Here is a 23,051-nt window from a genome sequence, read left to right as displayed (position 1 = left end):
CCTCCCCTGCCCAGGAGCTGTGTTACGTTCTGTACACGGTTAGACACAGACAATTTTTCAAATGAACTTTCGTTCGTGGGAAAACCCCTTTAAAAAGCAAATTTCAATGCCAACATGGCTCCTCCTAAAAAGTACGCCAATGACAATGAAAGGAAAGCAGCAAAGGAGATTCTCAACGCTGCAAAGCCTGCCCCCATCATGACCTTACCGCCATCGCATCGGGCCTCCATCTAGTGTTAGTATAAGTGCAATATACGGTATTAAGGCCCCTTCACATTAAGCGACGCTGCAGCGATACCGACAATGATCCGGATCGCTGCAGCGTCGCTGTTTGGTCGCTGGAGAGCTGTCACACAGACAGCTCTCCAGCGACCAACGATCCCGAAGTCCCCGGGTAACCAGGGTAAACATCGGGTAACTAAGCACAGGGCCGCGCTTAGTAACCCGATGTTTACCCTGGTTACCAGCGTAAAAGTAAAAAAAACACTACATACTTACCTACCGCTATCTGTCCCCCGGCGCTCAGCTTCTCTGCACTCCTCCTGTACTGGCTGTGAGCACAGCGGCCGGAAAGCAGAGCGGTGACGTCACCGCTCTGCTTTCCGGCTGACCGACGCTCACAGCCAGTACAGGAGGAGTGCAGAGCACAGCGCCGGGGACAGACAGCGGTAGGTAAGTATGTAGTGTTTGTTTTTTTTTACTTTTACGCTGGTGACCAGGGTAAACATCGGGTTACTAAGCGCGGCCCTGCGCTTAGTTTCCCCGATGTTTACCCTGGTTACCAGTGAAGACATCGCTGGATCGGCGTCACACACGCCGATCCAGCGATGTCCACGGGAGATCCAGCGACGAAATAAAGTTCTGGACTTTGTTCAGCGACCAACGATCTCCCAGCAGGGGCCTGATCGTTGGTCGCTGTCACACAGAACGATATCCTTAACGATATCGTTGCTACGTCACAAAAAGCAACGATATCGTTAACGATATCGTTATGTGTGAAGGTACCTTTAGGTGTACATTCACACTGTGGCCGTTTAACAGGCAAAACCTAAGATAAAGCTAAGATGTAAATTAAATAGGGTACATGGACCTTTGGCAGCACACTTAGCACCCAGGTCCTGATCTACCCTTATCTATTTGGATGTCTGCTGACACATAGTGAGGTGAATCACAAGAGTTGGGTACTGTGCCGATTGGGTACACCTTGTCACGGTGGGCTGGCTTTTACACTTTATTTTATCAAAATAGTGTTAACTAGGTATCACATTTAGTATTACTAATTATTTAGTTATTATATAGTATATGTTAATTTTCTTTTTATCTTAGGTTTTGTCGTAGAGATTTATCAGAAGTTTTGATCAGTTGGGTCCGGGTGGAGACACCCACCAGTTGTTGGACAGGTGCTGCTCTCTTTTGTGACTAAAGACAGACTCAAAAAAAAGTTTATCCTTAGTCTCAGAGGAGGGCAGCGCTTGGAGGAGCACGTCTGCCCCTTTCATCAATGGTGATAAAACTTTTGACATGACTCTATGACTAATCAAAAGTTTTCTAAAAGTCCAGTTATAATTCCAGTAGTACGTCAAGTCATAGTCAAGTCTTCACCAGGTGGAACTGTAGATCTGGGTAAATAGTCTAGGCAACACAGAGTCCTCGGAGTACTCTGAGTGTTCCACTTATCTACCAGTATAATCTGTCCAATGCTTGTTGTAATTAGGGATCCTTTTTGGAAATTAGAAAACATTCCATGTGGCCCCCATAATGGGCTCCGCTAGCTTTTCATTCTAAGCCATGCCACATCAGATCTCAAAGTCAGGGCTTTTTTCTGGGCCATGTTGGGAGTTTTTTTATTGAAGCTGAAAAGCTGGAGATTTTAGTCCATTTCTTATTCCAAAATTAAACGGATTAGTGATAGACTTTGAGATTCACTGTTTTTCTTAAATTGTAGGCTTATATAGTACAATACATTGACACTGATGCATCAGCAAGCATGAATCACATGGCATTAATGGCAGCAAGCATATCAAAGCATGGAAACATGTACATTCTTAATGATTGGGGTTAAAAAAAAAAATTATGTAATTTCCAAGTTTGTATTTATCATTGTAGAACGCAATTATCATCTGTTGTGTAGGAAGATCTACGGGAGGTGTCCTTTTAAACAATATCTGTTTTCTCAAGTGTTTAATACTGCGGTGTGGGTTTGATATCTGGTATTTCAGGCTTCTCGGAGTTGCAATGTTGCAGCCATTATTGGGCAATTGGCTGAATTTTGAAACTTGTGCTGACTCAAACTGACCTTTTACCCACATGACTGTCACTACCGAAGAGGTCACAAGTATCATTACAGCAGTACGGCTGTAGAAGGCCAGATACATTATGAAGAGTTTATTCCCCTGGGCTTTATTGACTTTCTCTCAGATAACACCGCATCCAAGCACTTTTGCTCATCACTGTTCCTGTTCATTATCATAGGGCAAGTGCATGATACCTGCCACTCGTGCACATGTGTCAGCAGGGGCTGTAACTTCACTGGCATCGCTCAGTCATTGGTTCCAGACAATCCCTTTAAACATTATGTGGAGAAATAATGCTTTGTCAATTAGCTGTCTCCTGTGTGGCCTCTGATGATGGCATGCGATACGTTGATGATCAGTTCTAAGCAATATGAAGCAAATGACTTAAAACTTGTTTTTTTATTGTTTCAGAGAGATTGTCAGAACTATATAAAGATCCTCCTGCAGCTGAACAGCACGCATCTCTACACCTGTGGAACGTACGCCTTCAGCCCCAACTGCACCTACATCGTAAGCACACTTCTTTAGCTATATTAGAAGCTGTCACACCCTGTCTGGGTTGGGCTAGTAATGACATGGCTTGCACTTCTATTACGTGGGCTGCGGAGCATATACATGTACGGCTATTGTGGAAATATCTCCAAGAGGAAACATACCTAAAACAAATAAATAACACTTTTATGGAGTGTCGATAAACTTTACAAATACATTGATGTATTAATGGCCTGTGATTAGCTGCAGCTGTCAGGAAACTTTGTGTCATTGTGATACATGCGATGACACGATGTTCAAGTCTCCTGACCCCTGCAGTCAATCACTGGCGACAGCGGTCCAGCGGCTAATGGAACTGTGACATCACAGTTTCCTGTCACTTATGCTGGATCCAGGTGGGAGTCAGTAGGTAATTCTGACTTACCATAGTTATTTTTTACAAATCCTGTACTTTGGGTAAAGTTTTGTTTTACCTGAACAACCCCTAATATTTTCTTTTACATTATGCTTACGGTTTGTCTTCCTTTTACCCATATCGGGACTTTTCTGGTTCCATGAATAAGGCCTTATTATGTAGTATGTAGGCCATAGGCTGAAACCTGCTTTATGTACAGAGTCTGCCGACTATTATTTTAGTGACTTCATTTGTCTGGAAGCTGTTATCATCCCGATATGTTAGACACACAGACGGCAATCAGTGCTTGTATCACACATACTAACATGGGACCGCGCTAACGGACAGCGTTGCACGGCAAAATTAACGCCGTGCAACGCGTCCGTTAGTGCGCCCATTAACAGCAATGGGGACGCGCATCACTAGCGCATGCCATTTTCGGCACGCGCTAGTGATGTGCCGGTGTTTTGTGGCGTGCCGCGGACGCTGCTTGCAGTGTCCGAGGAGCGCCCACGGTCTGTTCCCCGCTCTCGCAGATCGGATATCTGCGAGAGCAGGGACGTTTAACGCGACCCCTTTATATCACATTGCGTTAGCGCAATCCGCTAGCGCTAGGCGCTAAACGGATTGCACTAACGCAATCTGAACCTATACCTATTTCTATATGTTTTTACACCCACAACAAATATACTATAATTAGCCATGTTATTATATGGAAATGGTATCTAGGCAATTAACCGTAATTTGGGTGCATCTGCAGAAGATGCATCTATTTTATTTATCCGTCAAATACCTGAGGATTATTAACTATACCAATATTTATCCATATGCTTCTAAATAGGATTGTGTATGCACAGATGCACCGATACTCATGGGTAGCAATGCTAATGTCTGATCATTGCAAACAGGCACACACAAATTCTGGCTGCTTCATTGGAGCCAATTACAGATCCCATACTTCACGGAGCCATTGCACCCACACACATCTGTACACAGTGACCGACAAGGGAAGAATCATCTGCTAAAGTGAGAATGGCTTCAGAAAGTATAGAGATAAAAGTATGTAGAGCGTGAGGTCCACTACATAAAAGCAGCACAAAGTAGGCGATGACACAGGCAGTGTATGTAGCAAGCAGTTAGGTTTGGGCTTATGTGAGTTGAAGGGGTTATCCACTTTGAATCATTCCTTTTTACCTCAGTTTGCCTCAGTATCTGTAAGCCAAAACCAGGAGTAGGTAATAAATACAGAAGTGGTGACGTGTTTCTATTATACTTTTCTTCTGACTGTTCCACTCCTGGTTTTGGCTTACAAATACTGAGGTAAAATACTGACCAAATACTGAACTGTGCACATGGCCTAGAATGTTCTCCAAGTGGGTCATGTTAATGGGAACTGCAAGCATGTATTCAGTTTCTCTTCAGCACCAGCTTAGAGGAAATGCAGCATGACACGGAGCTTATTGAAGTCGGTGGGATGTCCCTGTAACGCATGGACATTTCAGGTTCTTCTCTCCGCTGTGTCTAAGTGATGGAAGTCTGAAATGAGACTTCCTTCTATTAACTCTGGATTCTCAAAAAATGATATTTGAAGTAGATTCCTAATCAGATAACCCCTTTGAGTTTTCATATTTAAACCTAGTTAGCTTTTAGCTGATTGCTAATATTGTATTATCTCCACAAGTCCTATAATATTTAAAAGAACATGCCATACAGGAACATTAAAAACTAGTTCAGCTTTAGTCCAAGGGTTGAAAACTAGATAAGATATTTTACCTTTCACTTTGAAGGTAAAAATATACCGTAATAAGAAATGATCATACGGAATCGGTGTCGCTTATAACCTATACATTTTATTGGGTGAAAAATTAATGTAACGTGGGATACCCATACATTTTCAGAAATATTAGAAGTGAGGCATAAAACCACAGCTTTATATTCCAGAACACGGCATTTCTGCAGTGCCTATTGTCATATATCTATATACAGTGGGGCAAAAAAGTATTTAGTCAGTCAGCAATAGTGAAAGTTCCACCACTTAAAAAGATGAGAGGCGTCTGTAATTTACATCATAGGTAGACCTCAACTATGGGAGACAAACTGAGAAAAAAAATCCAGAAAATCACATTGTCTGTTTTTTTAACATTTTATTTGCATATTATGGTGGAAAATAAGTATTTGGTCAGAAACAAAATTTCATCTCAATACTTTGTAATATATCCTTTGTTGGCAATGACAGAGGTCAAACGTTTTCTGTAAGTCTTCACAAGGTTGCCACACACTGTTGTTGGCCCATTCCTCCATGCAGATCTCCTCTAGAGCAGTGATGTTATTGGCTTTTCGCTTGGCAACACGGACTTTCAACTCCCTCCAAAGGTTTTCTATAGGGTTGAGATCTGGAGACTGGCTAGGCCACTCCAGGACCTTGAAATGCTTCTTACGAAGCCACTCCTTCGTTGCCCTGGCGGTGTGCTTTGGATCATTGTCATGTTGAAAGACCCAGCCACGTTTCATCTTCAATGCCCTTGCTGATGGAAGGAGGTTTGCACTCAAAATCTCACGATACATGGCCCCATTCATTTTTTCATGTACCCGGATTAGTCGTCCTGGCCCCTTTGCAGAGAAACAGCCCCAAAGCATGATGTTTCCACCACCATGCTTTACAGTAGGTATGGTGTTTGATGGATGCAACTCAGTATTCATTTTCCTCCAAACACGACAAGTTGTGTTTCTACCAAACAGTTCCAGTTTGGTTTCATCAGACCATAGGACATTCTCCCAAAACTCCTCTGGATCATCCAAATGCTCTCTAGCAAACTTCAGACGGGCCCGGACATGTACTGGCTTAAGCAGTGGGACACGTCTGGCACTGCAGGATCTGAGTCCATGGTGACGTAGTGTGTTACTTATGGTAGGCCTTGTTACATTGGTCCCAGCTCTCTGCAGTTCATTCACTAGGTCCCCCCGCGTGGTTCTGGGATTTTTGCTCACCGTTCTTGTGATCATTCTGACCCCACGGGGTGGGATTTTGCGTGGAGCCCCAGATCGAGGGAGATTATCAGTGGTCTTGTATGTCTTCCATTTTCTAATTATTGCTCCCACTGTTGATTTCTTCACTCCAAGCTGGTTGGCTATTGCAGATTCAGTCTTCCCAGCCTGGTGCAGGGCTACAATTTTGTTTCTGGTGTCCTTTGACAGCTCTTTGGTCTTCACCATAGTATAGATTGGAGTCAGACTGTTTGAGGGTGTGCACAGGTGTCTTTTTATACTGATAACAAGTTTAAACAGGAGCCATTACTACAGGTAATGAGTGGAGGAAAGAGGAGACTCTTAAAGAAGAAGTTACAGGTCTGTGAGAGCCAGAAATCTTGATTGTTTGTTTCTGACCAAATACTTATTTTCCACCATAATATGCAAAAAAAATGATAAAAAAACAGACAATGTGATTTTCTGGATTTTTTTTTCTCAGTTTGTCTCCAATAGTTGAGGTCTACCTATGATGTAAATTACAGACGCCTCTCATCTTTTTAAGTGGTGGAACTTGCACTATTGCTGACTGACTAAATACTTTTTTGCCCCACTGTATATATTGTAGGGATTCTCACTCTCAGACAGGCATTAGGTAGCGTTCACACAGGCACTGGATTTATGAGTCAAAACATTGTGATGTTTATTTCCACTGGTTGCACAGCACTGGCAACCAAAAGCATAAACTTAAAATCCCTAGTCTTGTCTAGATGCTATTACGAACTAGACCCTGGCTCCTCATACACCGCTGAGGTAGTCCCAGTTCAGTTAAACACCGCAGCTATCGAACATAGCAGCCAATGATGATTGCAATTTTGTGCACACGGCCTGTGCAGTCTCTTCTCAGAGAGATATATTGGCATGTCTCTCTCTAGCTCCAATACAATCCACTCTGGACAGCTTCCCCCAGCTGACAGGACATGGAGAACACCTAGCCTTGTTGTATGTAGAACCAGTCACGTGCAGATAATCTGATCCTGTGGACCACTTTACCTCTGGGGCTGCACATGTTGCACCAATGGTATGTCCTTCCCTAGATGTATATATTTATTCAAGACTCTGAAGTTAGGAACTGCTTAGTTGAGATCTGGTTTCAGATATGGTAACAGGCATCATGTCAATGGAGCAGATCTGTTCTTCCTGGCACATTTTCACAGAAGGTGCCCATACTCATGACATAGCTATTGTCCTATGAGTCCTGTTGTCAATGGGGAAAGGGGAGAGAATTTCTTCCCAAAGTGTGTCTCTCCTGAAAACAAACGGCTTGTCCATTAATTTGGATCTGCCCAATACTTTTTTCTCTTGACATAAGAATCTGGGGCCTGCTCCTGTACACATTAGTTGGTCATTGGGTCGGTTGTTTTTAGTCTAATGTGTGTGGAAGTCTTGAAAAGTTATTATGTACTAGTCAAGAAATGAAAAACTGACCAAGTGTCTCTCTGAATTCTAGAGAATCAGTGATTTTACTTTGGAAACTGATTCAAATGGTGATCACATCATGGAGGATGGTAGGGGCCGATGCCCTTTTGATCCAGAATATAAGTCCTACGCTATTATGGTTGGTAAGTAAAGCAGCTCCAAGAGCCTTTTAATAGTTTCTCAGATTATCCTACGTTTTCTCAGATTGTATGTACACTGCTTTCTCAATTCTTTGGTCTCTGTGCCAGATGGAGACATGTATGGAAGCACTATCAGTACCTTCCAAGGAAATGAGCCAATTATTTACAAGAGTGAAGACAGCAAGATTACTGTGAAGACTGAGACCTCCTTGAACTGGCTCCAAGGTTGACCTTTGATTTACTTCTTTGATAAGAATATTTTCAGACATAACATAGCTTTGGATAGAGATCAGGGACCACTTTTGATGTATGCAGGACCATCATGAATTGCAAATATTTGTCTGTGAGGTTGAATCAAAAGTTTCAGTAGCTCAAACATCGTGTACTGGTTGTTATGAATTTCTAACATCTATTCCTCTGTCTTATGTAAGCCCTTAAAAATAAACCCTTTATTTTACTACATTTAAAGGGGCTTTGCAGTGAAGATAAAGTATCACCTTTCCAAAAGACAGGTGATAACTTATAGATCAGTGGGGGTCACCACTGGAACCCGCATTGATTAACAGAATGGGGCACTTTTATGCTCATTAGAAAAGAGTGGCAGTGTGTACGCTGCTCTTACTGCTGGAAAAAGAAGATTGCAGCATTTGGCAGCCCCATAAAGAATAAATGGAGCAGAGGTTGGGCATGTCAAGCCGCTCCTTTATTCTATTGGTGATAAAAGTGCCAAAGTCCCTTATTTTGCTAGTCGGTGAATATGACAGCGTCTGATCCCCCAACGATCTATAAAATTATTACCTATCAAGTGGACAGGTGATAACTTCACTGGACAACCCCTTTAAGGAGAATATGGCTGTATTGGTGTAATTTAGACTAACAATAGAGGCATATTTGGAAATCATTCGGGATGAGCACTTTTCTAGTGTGTAAATAGAAGCATAGCAGGAGTGCTAATCAGACTGGGATGCTTGTATTGACACTGTGATTAGCTCTACAGGACCTGTTATTAAACCCATTACCCACTGCTTTGTCATTGCAGATCCGGCTTTCGTCGGCTTAGCTCATATTCCAGAGAATCTTCCCAAAGGGAACCCTATAGGTGATGATGATAAGATTTATTTCTTCTTCACTGAGATGGGAAAAGAGTTTGATTTTTTTGGGAACCCTTTCGTGCCCCGGATTGCCCGAGTTTGTAAGGTGAGGATGGCAAAATAATAATCCACAGAAATAATGATGAGATTACATTTTACTGTGTATTAAGACAAAAAACCTCTCCTTTCCAACCCCTGACAAAAATTGCAAAGTGTTAATTCATAACGATATATGGTTAATTGCTATGCGTCCTTTAACACCATGATGTTTTCCTTTTCCTAGGGTGACCTTGGTGGTGAGCGTGTCCTACAGAAGAGGTGGACCACGTTCCTGAAGGCCCAACTTCTGTGCTCTCGCCATGAAGATCGTTTACCCTTTAATATATTGAAGGACATGTTTGTACTCACTCCAGGAGCAGAACATTGGATGAATACCACTTTCTATGGGGTCTTTACTTCACAGTGGTGAGCAAAACGGGATTATTTCTATGTGCAAATATGAGGAACACCCAAGAATTTCATAAATCACATACTGCAGTTTAGCAGTGAGCACTGTTTTTATCGTTTGTCACAGCCTTGTATTGTCAGCCACATTTCAGCCTTTTCTTCATTTTTCAAGCTTGTTTATGTGATCATTAAAATGGCATGACTTTTACAGGACAGTTTCTAAAAACAAGGACCCCAATTTATCTTAGTGTTTGTCAGAATTCTGGCATAAAACTCATTGAAATGTCGCTAATTTTGAGCACAACTGTAAGTTGTGAAAAAACTCTGCAACTTTTGCCATTTTATGCCAGTCCAGGCTAACTTACAGTAGGCAAAGCTGGGGTAAGGTGTGGCAAAGCTTGACAAATTATAATTTAGGTCATGAAAATGGCAGAAAGTGCTCCCAAAACGTACGTCTGCCCTTGGATGGAGCCATACTTCTTGCGGTAGCGCACAGCATGCATAAGAAGCGCCCAAGTCATTATGAGGTGGACGCCTATTGATGAACTTGGCACATTTTAGTCCAGCGCTGCCTTCATAAAAAAAAAAACCTGGCATGTAAAATAACGCTATTAATCTGCAGGTTACTATCATTCTGACACCACGTGGCCGCTGCACTGAGAGCCCAGTTTGCAGGGGGAAATTAACTTTATTCTCACCGGCATCATTCGGCTTCCTGTATTAGGCACCGGCACGGTATCAGGCACTGCTCTGTGCATGGAGAGCAGCAGCTGTAACTGCACCCGCAGCACTGACTAACAGCAGGATCAGCATTACGGCCGGTTGTCAGTCAGTGCGGGGACACGGTTACAGCCACTGCTCTCTATACACTGAGTGGTGACTGAAATCGTGCTGTCGCCAGCCGTGAGACTGGAAGCTGAACACTTCTGGGTGAAATAAAGTTACGGTAATTTCCTCCTGGCAGTGGGGCTCTCAGTGCGGTGGCTGCAAGGTGTCAGAACTATACTATACAATTATTAGGTTCTGTAGAAGGACGTAGATCTGGGGATTTATTATGATGGAATATAGGCTGAACTAGATGGACAAATGTCTTTTTTCGGCCTTACTAACTATGTTACTATGTTACTATTAATCTGAAGACTAACCCCATAGCTTCAGGTTAATGGCGTTAATTTACATGATGGGTTCCCTTTAAGGCTTGGGTATAAAATACCAGCCTTAATAAATCGCAGCCGATAGAGCTGATATTATGATATATGAGTCTGTAGATACCCAAGGCCCATGATGATAATCTAGAATGTATTCTTCTCTCCAGGAACAAGGGAGGTGTTGGAAGCTCAGCTGTATGTGCCTTCTCAATGCGTGATGTGCAAAAAGCATTCAATGGCCTCTATAAAGAGGTAAACTGGGAGTCTCAGCAATGGAGTCCATACACCCTTCCTGCACCAGAACCACGACCTGGAGCTGTAAGTATCACATGTGCCTACAAGTATTTGTGACTGGACTGAACCAAGAAAAAGAAAAAAGTTGATCCTATAGGAATTAATAGCTGAGCTCTTTTGTTCCTAAATTAGCAGAAATGTGTTGAAGCTGGATTCCAAAATGTACCTGGCTAATATTATATCTATAGATGTCCTCACAGCAAACCATGTATGGAGAAGCAAGCCATTGCAGATGAGCAGACTTTGTTCCTTTTTATCCCCATTATTCTCTGTGCTAAAAGCCCCATAGCGCTCCTCATCCTATCAGATCATATGAGTCTGCACTGCCCCCTAGTGGACAAACTGTATACACTGCAGAATTTTAGAGGATAGTATCCAGTAAATTCTGAAATGTAGCTTTTGGCAATATAACATATGTTCTTTGATAGTATTAATCAGTTTGAATAAAGTTTAATATACTGTAAGCTTGGTGGAGCTTTATGGTCTATGACATTATTGTATGTTGATATATTTACTTTTATTTATTCCAATAGTGTATTAATAACAAAGCAAGGAGCATGAAAATCAATTCCTCACTACAAATGCCTGACAGAGTACTGAACTTTATCAAAGACCATTTCTTGATGGACAATGCTGTGCGCAGCCGACCACTGCTGCTCCAGACAGAGATGCGCTATCAGCAGATCAGCGTCCAGAGGGTCAAGGGGCTGAGGAATACCTACGATGTCTTCTTCCTGGGGACAGGTAATGCTTGATTCAGTTGTCTGAAAACCATTGTATAGAAGTTTTTTCATAAAAACGTGATTCCAGCTCACCCAGTTGCTCTATGCTCATCCACCTGGGGCTCAGACACCGGCCTCGGCCTGGCCTCACATCAAGGAAAATAGAAAAAATTTGAGTCCTGCTCAACAGGACTTATTTTTTTTCTTTTGTATGCACCATATTTTCTTTTGAAAAAGAAAAGGAAAATCCAGTCCTGTTGAGCCAGACTCCAATTGTTTCTATTGTCATAGAAGTTTATTACAGCAGTTTCATTGTTAATAATACTTTCCATTCCACAGACGATGGACGACTACACAAGGCTGTCCGTATAAAAGAGAAGGTCCATGTTATTGAAGAAATCAAACTTTTCCCAAGTGCAGATCCAGTTCAAGAGCTACTGATTGATCACAGCAAGGTAAGAACACAGCTTTATTTTGGAATGGGCAACAATACCATTATGTGGTAAAGCAATCTACACAGAACAGTTTCATCCACATATCAAGGCTAATAACATAGTGCAGTCTCTTAGCACAAAAACATATAAACTATATGCAGATGACGGTCCAGATGGACTCAAGCCATAACCAAGTCAAGCCAAGTCCTGCAGAGACACAGTGGTGCTACTCTTCAACCAGTGCTGCAGAAAAACAGTGTAGGTAGCAGTACTACTCATATATCAGTGCTCCAGAGAAACAGTAGTACTATTCCTCTATTAGTGCTGCATAGATACAGAGGTACTACTCTACTTGGGCTGCAGTGGAACAGTGGTACTATTCTTCTACCAGTGTTGTAGATAAACAGTGGTAGTACTCCTCTACAGGTGCTGCAGAGACATAGTGGTACTACTCTGGTACCAGTGCTCCTGGGATAAAGTGGTACTACTACTCTACAAGTACTGCAGAGAAACATCGGTACTACTGCTCTACAAGTACTGCAGAGAAACATCGGTACTACTGCTCTACAAGTACTGCAGAGAAACAATGGTACTACTCCTCTACAAGTACTGCAGATAAACAGCGGTACTACTGCTCTACTAGTACTGCAGAGAAACAATGGTACTACTGCTCTACAAGTACTGCAGAGAAACATCGGTACTACTGCTCTACAAGTACTGCAGAGAAACAATGGTACTACTCCTCTACAAGTACTGCAGATAAACAGCGGTACTACTGCTCTACAAGTACTGCGGATAAACAGCGGTACTACTGCTCTACAAGTACTGCAGAGAAACAATGGTACTACTGCTCTACAAGTACTGCAGAGAAACAATGGTACTACTCCTCTACAAGTACTGCAGATAAACAGCGGTACTACTGCTCTACAAGTACTGCGGATAAACAGCGGTACTACTGCTCTACAAGTACTGCAGAGAAACATCGGTACTACTGCTCTACAAGTACTGCAGAGAAACATCGGTACTACTGCTCTACAAGTACTGCAGAGAAACAATGGTACTACTGCTCTACAAGTACTGCAGAGAAACATCGGTACTACTGCTCTACAAGTACTGCAGAGAAACAATGGTACTACTCCTCTACAAGTACTGCAGATAAACAGCGGTACTACTGCTCTACAAGTACTGCGGATAAACAGCGGTACTACTGCTCTACAAGTACTGCAGAGAAACAATGGTACTACTGCTCTACAAGTACTGCAGAGAAACAGCAGTACTACTGCTCTACAAGTACTGCGGATAAACAGCGGTACTACTGCTCTACAAGTACTGCAGAGAAATAATGGTACTACTGCTCTACAAGTACTGCAGAGAAACAGCAGTACTACTCCTCTACAAGTGCTGCAGATAAACAGCGGTACTACTGCTCTACAAATACTGCTGAGTAACAGCGGTACTACTCCTCTACAAGTACTGCAGAGAAACAGCGGTACTACTCCTCTACAAGTACTGCAGATAAACAGCGGTACTACTGCTCTACAAGTACTGCAGAGAAACAGTGGTACTACTCCTCTACAAGTACTGCAGGGAAACAGTGGTACTACTCCTCTACAAGTACTGCAGAGAAATAGTGGTACTATTCCTCTACAAGTACTGCAGAGAAACAGTGGTACTATTCCTTTACAAGTACGGCAGAGAAACAGTGGTACTACTCCTCTACAAGTACTGCTGAGAAACAGTGGTACTATTCCTTTACAAGTACGGCAGAGAAACAGTGGTACTACTCCTCTACGAGTACTGCAGAGAAATAGTGGTACTATTCCTCTACAAGTACTGCAGAGAAACAGTGGTACTATTCCTTTACAAGTACGGCAGAGAAACAGTGGTACTACTCCTCTACAAGTACTGCAGAGAAACAGTGGTACTATTCCTTTACAAGTACGGCAGAGAAACAGTGGTACTACTCCTCTACAAGTACTACAGAGAAACAGTGGTACTACTCCTTTACAAGTACTGCAGAGAAATAGTGGTACTACTCCTTTACAAGTGCTGCAGATAAACAGCGGTACTACTCCTCTACAAGTACTGCAGAGAAATAGTGGTACTACTCCTCTACAAGTACTGCTGAGAAACATCGGTACTACTCCTCTACAAGTACTGCTGAGAAACATTGGTACTACTCCTCTACAAGTACTGCAGAGAAACAGCGTTACTACTCCTCTACAAGTACTACAGAGAAACAGTGGTACTACTCCTTTACAAGTACTGCAAAGAAACAGCGGTACTACTGCTCTACAAGTACTGCTGAGAAACATCGGTACTACTCCTCTACAAGTACTGCAGAGAAACAGTGGTACTACTCCTCTACAAGTACTGCAGAGAAACAGTGATACTACTCCTCTACAAGTACTGCAGAGAAATAGTGGTACTACTCCTTTACAAGTACTGCAGAGAAACAGCGGTACTACTGCTCTACAAGTACTGCAGAGAAACAGTGGTACTACTCTGGTACCAGTGCTACAGAGAAACAGTGGTACTACTCTTCTGCAAGTGCTACAGAAAAAAGTAATACTGCTCTTCTACAATAGAAACAAACAATGGCTACTCATCTACAAGTAATGCAGAGAGTCGGTAGTACTAATCTTCTACAAGTGCTGCAAGATACATTGGTACTACTCCTGTACAAGTGCTGTATATACACAGTGGCACTACTCTGGTACCAGTGCTCCAGGGAAACAATGGTACTACTCCTGTACTAGTACTCCAGGGAAATAGTAGTACTACTCCTCTACAAGTGCTGCAGATAAACAGCGGTACTACTGCTCTACAAGTACTGCAGAGAAACATCGGTACTACTGTTCTACAAGTACTGCAGAGAAACATCGGTACTACTGCTCTACAAGTACTGCAGAGAAACATCGGTACTACTTCTCTACAAGTACTGCAGAGAAACAATGGTACTACTGCTCTACAAGTACTGCAGAGAAACATCGGTACTACTGCTCTACAAGTACTGCAGAGAAACATCGGTACTACTGCTCTACAAGTACTGCAGAGAAACATCGGTACTACTGCTCTACAAGTACTGCAGAGAAACATCGGTACTACTGCTCTACAAGTACTGCAGAGAAACATCGGTACTACTGCTCTACAAGTACTGCAGAGAAACAATGGTACTACTGCTCTACAAGTACTGCAGAGAAACATCGGTACTACTGCTCTACAAGTACTGCAGAGAAACATCGGTACTACTGCTCTACAAGTACTGCAGAGAAACATCGGTACTACTGCTCTACAAGTACTGCAGATAAACAGCGGTACTACTGCTCTACAAGTACTGCAGAGAAACAATGGTACTACTGCTCTACAAGTACTACAGAGAAACAGCAGTACTACTGCTCTACAAGTCCTGCGGATAAACAGCGGTACTACTGCTCTACAAGTACTGCAGAGAAATAATGGTACTACTGCTCTACAAGTACTGCAGAGAAACAGCAGTACTACTGCTCTAGAAGTGCTGCAGATAAACAGCGGTACTACTGCTCTACAAATACTGCTGAGAAACAGCAGTACTACTCCTCTACAAGTACTGCAGATAAACAGCGGTACTACTGCTCTACAAGTACTGCAGAGAAACAGCAGTACTACTCCTCTACAAGTGCTGCAGATAAACAGCGGTACTACTGCTCTACAAATACTGCTGAGTAACAGCATTACTACTCCTCTACAAGTACTGCAGAGAAACAGTGGTACTACTCCTCTACAAGTACTGCAGGGAAACAGGGGTACTACTCCTCTACAAGTACTGCTGAGAAACATTGGTACTACTCCTCTACAAGTACTGCAGAGAAACAGCGTTACTACTCCTCTACAAGTACTACAGAGAAACAGTGGTACTACTCCTCTACAAGTGCTGCAGATAAACAGCGGTACTAGTCCTCTACAAGTACTGCAGAGAAACAGTGGTACTACTCCTCTACAAGTACTGCAGAGAAATAGTGGTACTACTCCTCTACAAGTACTGCTGAGAAACAGTGGTATTACTCCTTTACAAGTACTGCAGAGAAACAGCGTTACTACTCTACAAGTACTACAGAGAAACAGTGGTACTACTCTGGTACCAGTGCTACAGAGAAACAGTGGTACTACTCTTCTGCAAGTGCTACAGAAAAAAGTAATACTGCTCTTCTACAATAGAAACAAACAATGGCTACTCATCTACAAGTAATGCAGAGAGTCAGTAGTACTACTCTTCTACAAGTGCTGCAAGATACATTGGTACTACTCCTGTACAAGTGCTGTATATACACAGTGGCACTACTCTGGTACCAGTGCTCCAGGGAAACAATGGTACTACTCCTGTACTAGTACTCCAGGGAAATAGTAGTACCACTCCCCTACAAGTGCTGCAGAGATACAGTGGCACTATACTGGTACCAGTGCTCCAGGGAAACCGTGGTACTACTCCTCTACGTTTGCTGCAGAGAAACAGTGGTACTACTCTGCTACCAATGCTCCAGGGAAACAATGATACTACTCCTCAACCAGTGCTGCAGAGAAACAGCGGTACTACTGAGGTACCAGTGCTCCAGGGAAATAGTAGTACTACAGAGACATTATGCTTGCTATTAACCATAGTTCACTAGGTACTGAGCTATGAATTGATTATCTTCTAGAACTATATGACAGTTTCACCTTTTCCAAAGGACAATTATTTCCTGAAAGCTAGACAATACATCTCACATGCCATTTACCATTCAGTTACTAATTAATAAACATAATTGACAATTTTTGTAAAAATCCATATCTCAGTCTAATAAAGCAATAAGATGACATAGTTAAACTGCTGACGTCTTGATTCTCTGATTGTAGCCTTGGGAACTCATGTTTTTCTTTCTTTTATAGAACCTGGTTTATGCCTCGTCTGGCTCCATGGTGGTACAAGTTCCCGTCTCAAACTGCAGTATGTATACAAGCTGTGGGGAATGCATCCTTTCACGTGACCCCTACTGTGCCTGGAGTAAGAAAGGTTGTCGCAGTGTTCACCACCATTCACATGATCCAAATGCCCAGTGAGTATTCCCTAGTATGTCCTTTTCAGTAGTAATGTCTGCACATGTCGATTTTTTTGGTTTTGTTTTTGTTACATAGTTACCATACACAGGTAAGTCGGTTCAAAAAAGACCTAGGTCCATCAAGTTCAACCTTTCTCCACCAATTATACATTTTTTTCACTAAATTAACTATAACTCACAATGATTTTTACTAAGGAAATCATCCAGTCCTTTTTTAAAAGCTGTCATAGTGCCTGCCATTACTACCTCCTGTGGTAGGGCACTGCACAACCTGATTGTTCTAACTGTAAAGCACCCTTTACCCATAATGAGTGCCCCCTGGTCCTTAATATCATCTTTGGAAGGAATAAGTCGTGTGCCAGTCCTCTGTACTGGCCACACATATATTTACACATGTAAATGAGATCTCCTCTGAGGCGTCTTTTTTCTAAGCTAAACAAGTTCATCGATACTTTCTTAATCCAGGCATTGGCTCCAAGATATTGAAAATGCGGATACTGAAAAACTTTGCCACCAGAGCAATAGCTCGGGACCTTCTGGTCGGTTTCATGCAACAAGTGGTAAGTTGCTAAAAGACTGGGTTGTGTGCAATAATAAGAAAAGTCATCATTATTGTAAGTTTATGTAGACAGAAATGAGATGAAATCAATGTGAGAGAGTGGTATGAGGGGGATACAAAAGATTAGAGAGATATAAGAGAGTAGAATGAGAGGGATACAAGAGATGAGGGGGAAAGGAGAGAGATATGAGAGAGTGGTGTGAGAGGGATACAAGAGAAGAGAGAGATATGAGGGGGGAGAGAGATATGAGAGAGTGGTAGGGGTGGGATACAAGAGATGAGAGAGAGATAGAGAGAGTGGTGTGAGAGCGATACAAGAGATGAGAGAGATATGAGGGGGGAAATGAGAGATATATGAGAGAGTGGTAGGAGAGGGATACAAGAGATGAGAGAGATATGAGGGGGGAAAGGAGAGAGATAGAGAATGGTGTGAGAGGGATACAAGAGATGAGAGAGATATGAGGGGGAGAGAGATATGAGAGAGTGGTAGGAGAGGGATACAAGAGGAGAGAGATATGAGGGGGAAAGGAGAGAGATATGGGAGAGTGGTGTGAGAGGGATACAAGAGAGGCGAGAGATATGAGGGGGAAAGGAGAGAGATAGAGAGAGTGGTGTGAGAGCGATACAAGAGATGAGAGAGATATGAGGGGGGAATGAGAGATATATGAGAGAGTGGTAGGAGAGGGATACAAGAGATGAGAGAGATATGAGAGAGTGGCATGAGAGGGATACAAGACATGACAGAGATATGAGGGGGGAAAGGAAAAGTGGAGAGAGTGATATGATAGAGCAATATGAGTGAGGGATATGAGAGATGAGACAGATATGAGGGGGTAAAAGGGAGAAAGGAGAGAAAGTTATCAGAGAGGTATAAGAGAAAAAGATGGGAGAAAGGGAGAAATAAAAAGAGATATTATTGTAAATGTGAGTCATGTAAGAGACTGAGAAATATGTGAGAGACAGACAGATCTATGTAGTCATCACATACTGATGTCATATCTACAGACCTAGCAATCTTTAAAACTGCCAGCAGTGCGGGATAACGCATAGTGCAAGTGTTTTAATGGACTTTGTATCAGTGGCAGGTCTTCACAAATTGCGTAGTCGTGCCATGTTACTGCTGCAGCACAATGTGGCAGTTCGCTTGGCGTATGCTACATATGTACCTATGAATTTACCTACCTGCCTCATGTGTATCTCTCTGTCTAACTCATACTGATCGACCCCTCACATCCATCTGAGAAATGTATGAGAGAAATACTTATGAGACGGGTAGGTGTATCCATAGGTACATATGTTGCAAACGCCAAGCTAGCCGTTGCATTGTGGAACAGCAGTAACATGGTACGACTACGCTATTTGGGTAGAGCTGCCATTATTACAAAGCACACAGAAACATTTGCACTATGCAAATAGTGTTATTCCGCTGAGCTGATAGCATATGATATTTTATTTATTTACTATGCGTTGCTTATATAGCACTATCATATTCTGCATCGCTTTACACACATTATCATCACTGTCCCCTAAATTCTCTATCAGTTTGTCTTTGGAGTGTGGGAGGAAACCGGAGTACCCGGAGGAAACCCACGCAAACACGGGGAGAACATACAAGCTCCTTGCAGTTGTTGTCCTTGGTGGGAATTGAACCCAGGACTCCAGCGCTGCAAAGCAACAATGCTAACCACTGAGACACGATGCTAACTAGATAGATCTTTTGGTTCTCACATCTATCTATAGATCAAAAATCAATATGTGATAGACAGATAGAAAATCGATGACAAAGATAAATATTAAAATGAGACAAAATAACTATTACTGTTCTTTGTTTTAGTCACAGAAGAGCCCAATTGTGAGAAGATTGTGCTGAAACCAAATAATGCTACCACTTTGCCGTGCCAGTTGTTATCCAACTTAGCGTCTCGTCAGTGGCTTCACAATGAGAAAGCCGTCGATGACTCATATTTTGTATTAGAAGCGGGAGACCTCATCCTGGTAAACATTCCTGAACGGATGGGAACATATGAATGCTGGTCAGTAGAGAAAGATTTCAAGAAGCTGATGGTGAAGTACTGTGTGGAAACAGACGGCATCGCAAAAACAACTACAGAAAGGGCTCAAACAGAAATGATCTTCCACCATGTTAGTGCCATTGACAAGAATGGCAACAACTCACAAATTCTTTCCTCATCCTCAGGGGGTAGCTCTGCCCAACTCATGGGGAAATCTTACTGGAATGAATTTTTAATCATGACTGTACTTTTTGTAGTGGTAGTAGTTATTCTGACGTTGTGCATCTTGTATAAGCATCGCAGTGGTATGAAAACAATTCTGAAACCAGTTGAAAATTCAGACAAGAAGCCACGGAAACATCCAGAAAATGTTCCTCTAAATGGTAACAGTGTTCCTATACCACAAGGTGACCATAAAGGTTATCAGACTCTAAATGACAACTATATTATTAACACCCCTGTTCATGACCCTTTGGTTGCTAGTAAAATTGTAACAGAATCAGAGAAAAGACCTCTGAATGTCAAAGACACTCTTGTGGAGGTATCTCCGACATGCCCAAGACCACGAGTACGACTAGGCTCAGAAATAAGAGATTCTGTGGTATGAGAACCTAAAACATGGGACATGCCTGAACCTATAAACCACTGAGGGACCACAAGCGACTGCTCTACAAGGCTTCGTGATCCACAAGTATTCTATGTGTGTGCATGCAACTTTATGATGATGGTCAAAACTTGATTGTCAAACTATAGGCTACCTATACATGGATAGCTTCTGTGTGCAGAGAGTATACAAGTGTACATTGTGGAAAGATAGCATATTGTCTTCTGTTACAATCATCATCATGACTTCTAGACACAGAAGGACAATTGTGTTTGGAAGCATGTGCACACTTGATCTCCAGATAGCACATTTCCATTTCAACACATCTGATAAGCCGTGTGTAAGGACCATATTTTGAGTAATTTGCACATGGTTAGTAGAAAGTTGGGATACTAGTGTTTTTCCTCCACTATGGCTGGTCTTCAGTATCGGTTACGGAGAAAAGGAGCAAACCAAATGTCTTTAGAGGTTCCCAATGCCTCAGTCATGTCAGAAGATCATAAAGACCTGTGAACATTTTGTAGATCACTGAGAGTACAGACTTTCTGAATAGCAAATGAACATGGTGTAAGTGTTGGCAGGTTTTCTTTTAATGAAAAGCACAATAAGAATCTGGCATTAGCCACGGAATAAGGTTTTCAGAATATAGCCGGGTACATTGCCAACTGGTAGCAATATTCTACTGCAAAACGCCTCGCAACAGTACAGGACACCCTTCCGTCAGATGGAAGAATTGTCAAATATATCGCCACGTCGTTCTCGTAGCCATCTTCATGAACACTCGTTGCACCACCTGCTGATGATCATCCACATCATAATCCTTTTAAAAAACTTCTATTAATTTTTTTTTTTCTTTTAATGTTTTTGTCATTACTTTTTTTTTTGCTTTGTTTGAAATAATGTGAAACCAGGAACTGGTGTTATGGCACCAACAACCAGCTACAATCTGCCTAGAGTGTAAGAGGTACACACACGGATTCCTTAATTTATCGACTTGATAAAAATTGCAACACTTATTGTTTTTATGTTTTTTTTTCTTGAGGGAATAGGGGTGTAAATATTGTATATTTGTCATGAGTTTTTATTTGCATATGTTTTTCAAATAACGTGTGTGTATGGGATGTGTTCCGTTAGTATCGACTGATTTTCCAGTAATGTAAACCATTGCTCCAAGTGACAAGTTGGGAAAATACATTTTATTGTTAATGAAATGTCAAAATCTCGCCTGCCACACTTTTTCCAGTGCCTTCATAATGCGGGACTGTGTTAGCACACTTAAAGCTTGAATGGTAATACATTCTGAGATTGTTTTTGACATTGTGTATCAATGGTGTAACCTTTTAAATTGGAAGAAGTAGTAGTTACTCTCTTCCTTGGCTAATACAAGAAACTAATTGTGGGGTGTCTGAGAGCAGATTGCAAGCATACGCTCTACGCTCATAGTGCCATAAATGCTCTTGCTTTACTGCAGATTAGTATGAGCACTGTTTAATAATACCAAAGTAGTTATAATGCTACTAGATATTGTATAGACTTGTACAAAGTGGATTTGTGTAGAAAAGCCTTGGAGAATTTAATCCATTTTTGTATACAATTGAGCATCAAGCTACAATGGTACTAAAGACTACGGATATATCCGCTCAGTGGGCTATAGCTACTTCTCTATGAAGCACATGTACCTCAGCTGGAATCGAGCTCCATCTTTCCTACTCTTGGTAAAGCACAATATTCCATAGACCTTCCTTCGTGCCCTAGGAATTTTAGTTTCCAGTCTCCATCGGAAATTTTTTATGGAACATTGATCATTGTTGATTTGTATAAAACTACTTTGGACCAGAGCATCCGTCTTTGAATGTACAGTATTGAGTCATTAGCATCTGATGTAAAGCACATCCACTTATAATAAAACTCCTGTAAGATTATATTTACTAGGCGTTCTACAAACAGACGTTCAGTGACTACCCGTAGTGTACATGACACTTACCAGATCTACAATGCTGTGAATCAGCTGCTGCTTGACAGGGATATTTACCGGTACTACACTGAATATAGAGGACCACTAGGACTTGGACATATTCTTACCCGTGTTGCAAAAGAAAAAAAAAATAAGAGAGACGCGCACCTTATCACAATGCATGGAAACGTCCCATCTGTTGTAAATATATATGTGCCGCTTTTTTGTGCCAAACGTTTTGTCAGTATGAGGTGTTGGTGAGTCCTACTGTACAGTCCGCTTCCCAATGTTGATTTGCAGTTTATGAACATTTTTTTATTACAGCACTTTATTTTTAATAAAATGTGGAAAATTTACAGTGTCATTTTTTTTCTGGATTTTAATCATTGCATTTAGCCTTGCAATGTCTGTTTTAGGTCCATAGAAAATGTGTTTGGGGAATAAAGTGCACACATACAGAGCAGTATCGTCTGAGGATAGTAAAAGGCGGGAGTATGCTCTCACCTGCCGGTATGGTGTGAAGGCATAACATCTGTACACCTGTATCGCTGCTGCTGCTGCCCCATGGTTGGAGGAGAAAAACCTCTTCCAGATGATTATAAGTAGAGGAGCACAATTCCACATTGAACGGGCTGTGCTGCGGTCAATGAGAAGCCTTTTGTTTTCCAAAATGGTTCTCTATTGAGCTAACACATTTTAGAACCATACCGCACCTTTCTCAAGGTAAGAAAAGTGACTTGAGAAAGGTGCCCATCCAGTGCCAAAAGGCGGTGCAATAAAGAACCATTTTGGAAAACAAAAGGCTTCTCATTACCGCAGACAGTCCTCCTCTACTAACTGTTTAAGGTACATATCATATTTGGGAGATCCACTTTCCAGAACATTTTGGAGCCTAAATCTTGATGCAAGCTAAAGATGAAGCATTTCTTGATTAAATATTAGGGAACA

General features: G+C 41.9%; 1 protein-coding gene across 1 annotated transcript in view; it reads left to right on the top strand.

Moving 5' to 3' along the window:
- SEMA4B (semaphorin 4B) overlaps window positions 1–22,459 on the top strand; it is a 454,316-nt gene extending 431,857 nt beyond the window's left edge. The window contains exons 6-16 of the mRNA XM_069766179.1: window positions 2,706–2,804; window positions 7,655–7,766; window positions 7,872–7,988; window positions 8,803–8,960; window positions 9,138–9,319; window positions 10,617–10,767; window positions 11,277–11,487; window positions 11,805–11,920; window positions 16,805–16,971; window positions 17,440–17,534; window positions 19,368–22,459. Coding sequence (XP_069622280.1) covers window positions 2,706–2,804; window positions 7,655–7,766; window positions 7,872–7,988; window positions 8,803–8,960; window positions 9,138–9,319; window positions 10,617–10,767; window positions 11,277–11,487; window positions 11,805–11,920; window positions 16,805–16,971; window positions 17,440–17,534; window positions 19,368–20,152 — 2,193 coding nt within the window. The 3' untranslated portion in view covers window positions 20,153–22,459. The remainder of the gene's footprint in view (window positions 1–2,705; window positions 2,805–7,654; window positions 7,767–7,871; window positions 7,989–8,802; window positions 8,961–9,137; window positions 9,320–10,616; window positions 10,768–11,276; window positions 11,488–11,804; window positions 11,921–16,804; window positions 16,972–17,439; window positions 17,535–19,367) is intronic.
- Window positions 22,460–23,051: the final 592 nt, after the last annotated feature.

Source organism: Ranitomeya imitator, chromosome 4, assembly GCF_032444005.1.
Source record: "Ranitomeya imitator isolate aRanImi1 chromosome 4, aRanImi1.pri, whole genome shotgun sequence".
Lineage (NCBI taxonomy): Eukaryota > Metazoa > Chordata > Amphibia > Anura > Dendrobatidae > Ranitomeya > Ranitomeya imitator.
The sequence above is the reverse complement of the archived record's forward strand: the minus strand, read 5'-3'. Positions and strand labels throughout refer to the sequence as shown.